Source organism: Pelophylax lessonae, assembly GCF_965119305.1.
Source record: "Pelophylax lessonae genome assembly, chromosome: 3".
Classification (NCBI taxonomy): Eukaryota; Metazoa; Chordata; class Amphibia; order Anura; family Ranidae; genus Pelophylax; species Pelophylax lessonae.
In genome coordinates, this window is record NC_138770.1 from 519,216,602 (window position 1) to 519,227,406 (window position 10,805).

Here is a 10,805-nt window from a genome sequence, read left to right on the forward strand (position 1 = left end):
CGGCTGTGACCACAAAGGTGACAGAGGTCGGGATGGCTCTTCCGGGGAGTCCCGCGGGGATCTGGCCAGGGGGGGCTCTCGTGAAATAATTCCCAGCTCCAGAAGGACATCTTCGCCTTCATGAAAATTGGAGAATGAGTAGGATCTACCCTTAAATGAGAAAGACAGTCTGAACGGGTAGGACCAGCGGTACTTGATCTGGCGATTTATCAGATGAGTCAGTAGTGGTTTCAGAGTGCGCCTTTTTTGTATAGTCGCCTGGGATATGTCGGCGAATATCTGCACTGGATGATCTAATAGGGTGACATCATTGCGGTAGCGGGCAGCTGCCATGACCTTTTCCTTGATCCTGTAGAAATGGGGTTTCACAATGATATCCCGTGGTAACCCATCCGAGCGTGGTGCTGTCAGGGCCCGATGGAAACGATCAAGCTCTAGGTGGTGCGGGGAAATTTCGGGGATGAGGTCAGTCATCAGTGTATGGATAGCTGGTTCCAGATCAGTGACTGACTCAGGAAGTCCTCTGATTCGAAAGTTATATCTGCGAGATCTGTTTTCAAGATCCTCAATTTTAGCCTGGGCATCAACTAATTGATCCTGGAGTGTGACTATTAGCCTGTGATTTTGGTTGACTCTCTGAACTGTCCCATCCATTTTGGATTCAATGGAATCAAGTCTGCCCCCAATTTCTTGGAAGTCCCCCTTCATCCCTGCAGCAATGGTGGCACAGGCCTTAGAGAGTTCCTGCTGTAGCAAGGCCGAGAATCTGGCTATGAGCACAGAGTCCCCTGAGTATGAGGGCTGGGGGGGAGGGAAAGCTGCAGAGCTGCCTTGGCTGAGAGCTAATTCTGCTATGTCTGCCATTTGTCTGTCCATAGAGGATGATGGTGACAATGCCCCCTCCACTTCCCCATCAAGTGAGGCCTGATATGGGGAGAAGACTTGGGATGCAGCCTGTGGGGACCGGGTGCTGGCCCCTTGGGACTGGGATGAGAAGGGATCTCCTACCTCCTCCGTCCTGGAGACTGCTGGCGAAGGGTGTCCTGTGCGGTGGGGGGATGAGGTAACCGTCCCCAATGTTGGCGAGGCTGGTGGTTTAGCGATGTTAGACTTGGCTGGGAGCGGGCCTCCTCGTGCCGCCGAGCCGCGGGTCGTGGCCATCTTGGATTGCTGCGTGTGCTGTGGCAGGCGAGGAGAGGACAGGCGCTGCTTGTTGGAGGGCTGTGCCGGCGTGGAAGACTTTTTCTTGCCCGCTCCGGTGTTCCTCCTGTGCATCCTCCGTTCCCCCGCAAGCCGCTGCCGTTCTGTGACTCTTCTTTCCGGTCTGATCGCCTCATTTTAGCTATGAAGACGGCGGGTTGTGCGGAGCGCGGTCAGTGCATGTCCTGATCCGGCGCCGCGCGCATGCGCACTCGCCTTCATTAATTTTAAAGTGTGCTTGAACTAGATTTGCTGTGTTATCCAGGAACATTTATAAATGGTAATTGCACCCAAGAAGTACTCCAAAAATATACCCTTTGACCAGAATCCTGCCTGCAAAATAGAAGTTGTTCCTTGGCATGTGAAAGTGCCTAGGCACTCCTCAGCCTACTGCCTCCTAACTGTATTTCTGCCTTTGACTGCTAGTCTTGCAAAAATTGGGGTGAGATTTGGTCATATCACCAAAATGCTGCTCATTATTCTTTCTTGGAGGCTCTGATATGAGGCAGAGGCACATCTACCAAGATGGCCACCTCCACACAAGGAGCAATGCATGATAAGTACGCAATGAGGAAATATATATTACAGAGCAATACTGTTGACTAGCCCATTACCCTCTGCCTACTATGTTTTGGGGTATAGCTTTCAGAGTTTGGTTCCTCTTAAAAAGAAACCCGAATGATGTGGCCCTTGGCAAAGCAGATAAAGGGAGATTGGGTTTTTGAACGCATACTATGCTGATTTGTAATCCAAGTTGTTTTGGGGTAAATAATACATGACAATCTTCTAGCAATTTATCTGGTTTGCCCTGATCAGGAATTGGAATTATGCTCCACAGAACTTCAGACTTGGACAGTCACATGTCACAATTCTGGCACACTTTACTAATTTAACCACTTTTATTTTTTTCAGCTAATATGTTATGATCAGGTTATTGCATCATGGTTTTCTGAGATAAAAACTTAAGCTCACCATACACTTCTGATTTTACAGTCTCCTTTAAACCCACCAATATATTGTGTAAGCCCCCTTCTGGTTCGATGTTAATTTATTGGAATTTTTTGGGAGGTCCTCAAACTATATAGTGGTTGGTGAAGAGGCTGTCAAAGCACATGAAGTGACACAAAAATGTACATGTAATATATTTTACAACAATGTTGGAGACAGATTACCTTAATACATTGGGATGTCATTCAAAATGAATAATACCAGAAGATGCTGAAGCATGTAATGTGTTACTACAATGCACCACAGGAAGAGAGTAAAACGAAAATGCTTTTTTGGTTGAGGAAGGCTAGAACCCCATCACCTTTTTATTGCAGCTTATGTTGCATTTGCAGATTTTCTCTTGCTTCATTTCTGGTGAAGCCATTGTCACCGTGACAAAGTGAGGAGGAATCCCAGTAATAGAATCCAGGATAACATAAAAAATCTGACAAAGGTTCTAATCTCTCACTACTCTATTATAAAAAAAAAATGCTTGGGCAACTTTTAAACTTTAATTATTTACATTGTGGCAATTATGGTAATAGATAACTGGTAGAGTTTATGTAAGAACCTCAAAGAAATGGCTATAAAGTGTATATATTGGTGGGACAGGTCCAGGGCTTGCCTACATTACTAAAAGAGTTTGTGTGAGAACACAAAAGATCATTACAAAGCTTCAGTAATTGGTCTCAATTCAGTTACAACCACTGCTTAAACAGAAGAACCAGCAACGATCTTATTGCTCACATGGAATAAGCTCCATATTAAAAAGAAACATTTTTCTCCAGATGCTTTTTTTTGTCAGAAATCTGTTCTCAATACATAGCTGTGGATTGTACCTTCAAAAACACACAAATGTGTTGCGTATTGTTCTCACCTGTGATTTACAGATTTGCGTAGATGTTGCTTCTCGCTCCCAACCACTTGACCCAGAACGTTCACCTCCTCTGTTCCACAAGGCAAACAGTATGCAAAATGGGAGTGCTTCAAGAGCATACTAAACAAAGGGATTGGCCAGTGCATTCCAAAGGGAAATACATTTAAAAGAGCAAAACTAAACCCTGGGTGGCTAAACTCCAACATAAAAATGCATATTAATACTAAAGAAAAGGCCTTCAAAAAATACAAGGCTGAGGGGTCATTGGCAGCATTCAAGCATTACAAAGAGTGTAATAAGAAATGTAAAGGCAAAAATCAAGGCGGCTAAAATAGAACACGAGAGACATATAGCGGAAGAGAGTAAAAAAAACCCCAAGAAATTCTTTAAGTATATAAACAGTAAGAAAGTGAGGCCAGAACACATTGGTCCCATAAAAGACGACAAAGGAAATCTGGCCACAGAGGACAGAGAGAAGGCGAAAGTGTTAAATAATTTCTTCTCTTCAGTCTTCACAAAATAATTGGGGGGTTACACTAACCCAACTTGTAATGCTAAACTAAATAATACACCTCAGGAAGTACCGCCATGGCTAACAGAAGATAGACTTAGAACTAAACTAGAGAAACAACATAAATAAATCACCTGGACCGGATGGCTTGCACCCGAGGGTTCTTAAAGAGCTCAGCCAGATGATCGCCATACCATTATTCTTGATCTTTAAGGATAGTCTACAGATGGGTATGGTGCCAGCTGATTGGAAAAAAGGCAACGTGGTACCAATATTTAAAAAAGGGCTGAGATATATCCCGGGTAACTATAGTCCGGTCAGTAGTCTGGAAGATTTTGGAGGGGATGTTAAGGGACCACATACAAGACTTTAGGAATGAAAATGGTATTATTAGTAATAATCAACATGGATTCATGAAAAATCATTCTTGCCAGACCAATCTATTAACCTTCTACGATGAAGTGAGCTGCCACCTAGATAAAGAAAAGCCTGTGAATGTGGTGTATCTGGACTTTGCAAAGGCATTTGACACCTTTCTCCACAAATGCTTACTGTACAAACTAAGGAACGTATGTATGGACCATAGGGTGAGTACCTGGATAGAAAACTGGCTCCAGGAGAGAGTCCAGAGGGTGGTGATTAATGGGGAGTACTCGGATTGGGCGGGTGTGGAAAGTGGGGTCCCCCAAAGTTCTGTCCTGGGACCAATCCTGTTTAATTTATTCATAAATGATCTAGAGGAGGGATATCTAGCGCAATCTCGGTATTTGCAGATGATACTAAACTAAGCATGCCAATATCTTCTATGCAGGATGTGGAAACCTTACAAGCGGACCTGAACACAAAAACGGGGTGGGCAACTACATGACAGATGAGGTTTAATGTTAAAAAATGTAAAGTAATACACTTGGGCATCAGAAACATGAAAGCAAGCTACTCACTAGGGGGGAAACCTCTGGGTGAATCTAAGATGGAAAAGGACCTGGGGGTACTAGTGGACAACAGGCTTGGCAGTGGCATGCAATGCCAAGCCGCTGCAAGCAAAGCCAACAGAATACTGGCATGTATAAAAAAGGGGATTCACTCCAGAACTGGACTATGCTGTCTAGTTCTGGGAACCGGTCCTCAGGAAGGATGTGCTTGCACTGGAGAGAGTCCAGAGAAGGGCAACAAAAATAATTACGGGAATGGAGGACATCAGCTATGAGGAAAGACTACAAGCACTGAACTTATTCTCTCTGGAGAAGAGACGCTTGAGGGGGGATATGATATCAATGTACAAATACTGTACTGGCGACCCTAGCATAAGGAACAAACTTTTCAGAGAAAGGGAATACAATAAGACACGTGGCCACTCACTAAAACTAGAGGAAAACTGTTTAACCTTAAAATACGTAAGGGGTTCTTCACTGTCAGAGCAGTAAGGATGTGGAATTCGCTTCCACAAGCAGGGAGCATCGATAGTTTCAAAAAACTATTAGATGGGCACCTTAAAGACCACAACATACAGGGGTATACAATGTACGGTAGTCGGTTAACAGCAAACACACACACATATCATAGGTTGAACTGGATGGACTTATGTCTTTTTTTAACCTCACAAACTATGTAACTATGCACAGGCTGCAAAGTAGGCTAGGGCAACTAGGGAAGACTGAAACACAATGTAAAACAAATAGCAGTTTATTGCACTCACAATAGCCACAACTTTAAGAGCATATAAAAAGCCTCATCAGAGGCCCTACTGTTTCCCAACCCAGGTTTGACCTTCAGGCTTCATCAGGGGAAACAGACTTAGGGGTCTCTTCATGAGGATTTGTGACACAAACATACAGCATCTGGAGTACAAAACATTTTTTTTTTTTAAATCTGCAGCTCATTCCATCTGAGCAGTAAGACTGTTGCTGGTTCTCACATGGAGTGGTTGTGACTGACCTTAGGATCAAAACCCGTTGCTAAAGCCCTGTAATGATCTTGTGCATGATCACTGATTTTCAAGTTATATATTTATTGTCATCAGCTTTGGCATATTAGTTGTAGGAAGTAGTGGGTGCAAATGTTTTAAGTGTGATGGTAAAACCAGGGTGTTTTTTTATATACCAGGGATCATTCACTTATAGGAAGCTTCATCCTCATGAACCCCTCCACTGGCCTGTCGAATGTCTCTGTATGTATATTCCTTTCACACTAGCCTGTAGGTTATCAGTACTCCTTATTGCTAGAGTTAAATCATGTCCAAAAACCCATTTAATTTAAATGTGTGTTATCCAATAAAAGTAAAATAAAATCTAATTTTCTTGCAGATGTCACTTGATCATGCCCGTGAGAGTATTCTCAGTGCCCGGGAGCAATATCGAAAGAAATTGTTGGAAGCCGAGAAAAAAAAGCAAGAAAATCAGACAGCTGGCGATGCTGTTGCTACTGCAGAAAAAGAGAAAAGTCCATCAGCGCAGAAAAGAAAAAGCGCAAAAAGTGCTAAAAAGAAGAAATAGCTTTTCTATTGCCTCTCTTTTCCTAAATATATATTTATATATATGATTTATAATTTAACTCCAGCCAAAATTTTTATAGTTATCAATAGAAAAAGTGGGGAAAACTTCTTCACCCCACTTTCTATCTCTGTGACACCAGTGAAAACAATGGGGGGTAATAAGTGTTACTAGGACAGGAAGAAAATACCTCAAAAAAGTTGACAGAGGACCTAACCCTTCTCCACTCTAAAAGCTAAAGGAAACCTGTCATGAGAACATTATGGAGGCTGCCATTGCTGATCATGTCTACTGAAAATGCTGGTTGCAAGACTATTATACTGATGCATTGGCTTCAATAATTCCTGTATTGACGCCAGAGAATTACAGGTAGCCAGCACTTTTAGAAGTAGATCATCAATAGCAGCCCCTATGCTATTTCCATACCATTTCCACTTTAAAGTCCAAAATTAGAAAAACGTTATTTTAAAGTTGATGCCCAGGTTTACTTTCACTTTAAATAGTTTGTTTGGGCCAACCTGGTCCAAACAAACTATTTCCTTCACTAACATGTGTGCCCACTGGGCGCTCTGTATGAACTATATGTAGCCTCAACTGTGTTACGGGTGTGGGACAAGACCTTCCTTTCTCGCATACAGAGCAAAATAGTGTTGGGCTGGGCGGCACTCAGCCATTCATAGGCAGCTTTGTATTCTATCATTAAATACACAGCTTCCTCTGATTTGCCGAGCAGGAGATTCTGATGTCATTATCCCAACTCTACGACTGAGCCCATCAGAGAAATCTACATACAGTTTATACAGCATGCCCAGTGGGCGCACGTGTTAGTGAAGGAAATAGTTTGTTTGGGCCAGCTTGACCCAAACTAATGATTTAAAGTGAAAGTAAACCTAGACATTTTAAAATATATTTAAAGGCAAAACATTTATTTCTTTAATTTTAGAGTGAGTAAAGCCCTGTCTGACTTGATTATTGACTTTGTCCCTACTGTTGAAAGTCTTTATTAGTACTAGTGACGACTTACAGTTGGAGATAAAGGGATCGGAAATCTAAAATGGTATCATTGTCATGGAATAGGAATAGAGGGGGGATTTTCCAGTAGGGGCAACTGTTCCTGTGACATCCAAGAGGGCATTTTCCCACTCTTTAGAGAGATTTTGTTTGTCCTAATGTGTCTCCAGGACAGAACCTTAAGGGAAATCCCCCCTTACTGGACACAGAACCCAAAAAAAGAAAAAGAAAGCTAGTTTTAACACTCCCCTACTCTATTTAAAACCTAACAAAGCATTTTTGTTTTAATTACCCTTAAATGTTTAACAATACCTCTTTGGCAATTTGATTCTGTAATTTTGGACAGTGAAATCTTTAAAGCTGAAAGGGTCCGATTACATCTTGGCTTTCTAGTTTTAACGCAGCTCATCCAAATGAATGGGCTGGCAATGCACCCAAACTTTTTTTTTTGAAGTGCATCATATAGTCATGGAATGCATTATTGTGCATTGTGGTAGGCTGTGATGCATGTACATTGGAGGTGCAATGCTATATTGCATTAGGGTGCCATTCAAAATAAATGGCACCACATTATGGAATACACCTCAATGGTGTGTATCAGCCCTAAAGAGTGTTCATTATATACTGTATTTATTTTCTAACATTATGCCTTCACATACTCTTTTAGTAATCATTAAGTGTGTAATACCACAGTTGGGGTTTTGCTCATTGTCGTGGGTGCCTGCTTAAATTTTTCTACAATTTGTAGGATGTAGTCTGTTCACAGCTCTACTATTGAAATCAGTGTTGAGTGGAAACTTTAAGACGCTGTAATAGCATCACAAACAAGATACAGAATAAATATTCTTTAGAATGCCCATTTAAATTAAAATATATTTTTGTATTACCTTTACAAAAATTGTCGTTTTAATCATTTTTTGTGCTAAAGAAATATAGAGGCTGTCATTGCTGACCTCTACTGAAAATACTACCTGCCTAATCATCATGCTGATCCAGTGGTGTTAGTTATTTTTGAATGACTGAGCTAAAACAAAGTAAAATATGCAATGCTTGTTTTGAGATGGAGTCTCAGAAAGTACTGAAGCCATACCAGTCAGGTAACTAATATGAACTTATATGAATATAACTAAGATGAAAATCAGCCGTAGAAGCCTCCTTATTTCTCTCAGTAAAGGATCTCATCTAATATTATACAAAGAAATTTATGTGTTAAATGAAAATTTTATAGCATGCTTGAGTCAGTTTGTATTAAACCAACATAAATATATATTGTGCTAGTCGCATTTTTAGTTCAGTAATGAACTGTAGACAACTACTGTAAGTAGATTAAGCACTTTATTTCAATTGGTGTTTTCTCACATATTTTACATATGCTAGTTGTTCAATTTCCATTGCATAGTGTGTGTATATATCCATATACAGATACACATATTTACAAAAATGTGAGTGGTGTACTCACTTTTGTGAGATACTGTATATACTTTGTACATTTTTGTAAATATTTTATTCTATCTTTTAATGTGACAACACTGAAGAAATGACTTTTTGCTACAATGTATAGTAGTGAGTGTACAGCTTGTATAACAGTGTAAATTTGCTGTCCCATTAAAATAACTCAACACACAGCCATTAATGTCTAAACCGCTGGCAAAAAAAGTGAGTACACCCCTAAGTGACAATGTCCAAATTGGGCCCAAAGTGTCAATATTTTGTGTGGTCACCATTATTTTCCCACACAACCAAAACCCTCTTGGGCATGGAGTTCACCAGAGCTTCACAGGTTGCCATTGGAGTCCTCTTCCACTCCTCCATGATGACATCATGGAGCTGGTGGATGTTAGAGACCTTGTGCTCACCCACCTTTCATTTGAGGATGCCCCACAGATGCTCAGTAGGGTTTAGGTCTGGAGACATGCTTGGCCAGTCCATCACCTTTACCCTCAGCTTCTTTAGTAAGGCAGTGGTTGTCTTGGAGATGTGTTTGGGGTCGTTATCATGTTGGAATACTGCCCTGCGGCCCATTCTCCGAAAGGAGGGGATCATGCTCTGCTTCAGTATGTCACAGTACATGTTGGCATTCATGGTTCCCTCAATGAATTGTAGTTCCCCAGTGCCGGCAGCACTCATGTTGCCCCAGACAATGACACTCTCACCACCATGCTTGGCTGTAGGCAAGACACAATTGTCCTTGTACTCCTCACCTGGGTTCTGCCACACACGCTTGACACCATCTGAACCGAAAAAGTTTATCTTGGTCTCATCAGACCACAGGACATGGTTCCAGTAATCCATGTCCTTAGTCTGCTTGTCTTCAGCAAACTTTTTGCAGGCTTTCTTGTGCATCATCTTTAGAAGAGGCTTCCTTCTAGGACAGCCATGCAGGTTATTTTGATGCAGTGTGCAGTGTATGATCTGAGCACTGACAGGCTGATCCCCACCCCTTCAACCTCCGCAGCAATGCTGGCAGCACTCATACATCTAATTTCCAAAGACAACCACTGGATATGACGCTAAGCACGTGCAATCAACTCCTTTAGTCGACCATGGCAAGGCCTGTTCTGAGTGGAACCTGTCCTGTTAAACTGCTGTATGGTCTTGGCCACCGTGCTACAGCTCAGTTTCAGGGTCTTGGCAATCTTCTTATAGCCTAGGCCCTCTTTATGTAGAGCAATAAATCTTTTTTTGGACGCTCAGAGAGTTCTTTGCCATGAGGTGCCATGTTGAACTTCCAGTGACCAGCATGAAAGAGTGAGAGCGATAACACCAAATTCAACACACCTGCTCCCCATTCACACCTGAGACTTTGTAACATTAACAAGTCACATGACACCAGGGAGGGAAAATGGCTAATAGGGCCCAATTTTCACATTGTCACTTGGGGGTGTACTCACTTTTGCTGCCAGTGGTTTAGACATTAATGGCTGCGTGTTGAGTTATTTTGAGGGGACAGCAAATTTACACTATTATACAGGCTGTACACTCACTACTTTACATTGTAGCAAAGTGCCATTTCTTCAGTGTTGTCACATGAAAAGATATTATAAAATATTTACAAAAATGTGAGGGGTGTACTCACTTTTGTGAGGTACTGTAAAAGGTTTACTGTATTCATCCTAATGTGTAATCCCCTGCAGAATAAGAGCACCCAAATTCACAGAGGGAAAGACGTGTACTTTCTAGCACTTGTGCTGTCTACCTTGTTTCTGCTTCCTGTATCACCATTCAAACAAAAGTCAAAAGTCAAATTTAAATCCAATTAGTGATTGTAAGTACTGCTAAATGACAGGCACGTTTTTCACACCAATTCCAGAGCAAAAAATAAAAAATAAATACATTTGTTGTAGCTGCTTAAAAGCTGTTAGCTGGAGATGGGCCTTAACAAAGTAAAAAAAAAAAACTTTGTTGCAAATTCCTTCCTTTTTTCTGCTCTAGATAAATTGCTGTTTGTTTCACTATGTCCTTTCCAGACTGATTCTACTGAACAGGAGGGTCAGCCTCTATTATAACCACCTGATGCACTCACTGTTGTAATGCGGAAAGCTGTAATATGTCTGTCCCCCTTTAACCAATTAAGGACTGGAAGGATTTACGACGACCAGGCCATTTTTTGCTATATGGCATCGCGTTACTTTAACTGACAATTGTGTCGTGTGACACTGTACCCAAATAAAATCGATGTTCTTTTTTTCCCACAAATAGAGATTTCTTTTGGTGGTATTTGATCACTTCT

The 10,805-nt window shown here is 41.5% G+C and overlaps 1 protein-coding gene across 1 annotated transcript in view; it reads left to right on the forward strand.

Moving 5' to 3' along the window:
* ADGB (androglobin) overlaps window positions 1-6,097 on the forward strand; it is a 488,973-nt gene extending 482,876 nt beyond the window's left edge. Inside the window, exon 33 of the mRNA XM_082252536.1 lies at window positions 5,879-6,097. Coding sequence (XP_082108662.1) covers window positions 5,879-6,067 — 189 coding nt within the window. The 3' untranslated portion in view covers window positions 6,068-6,097. The remainder of the gene's footprint in view (window positions 1-5,878) is intronic.
* The last annotated feature ends 4,708 nt before the right edge of the window (window positions 6,098-10,805 follow it).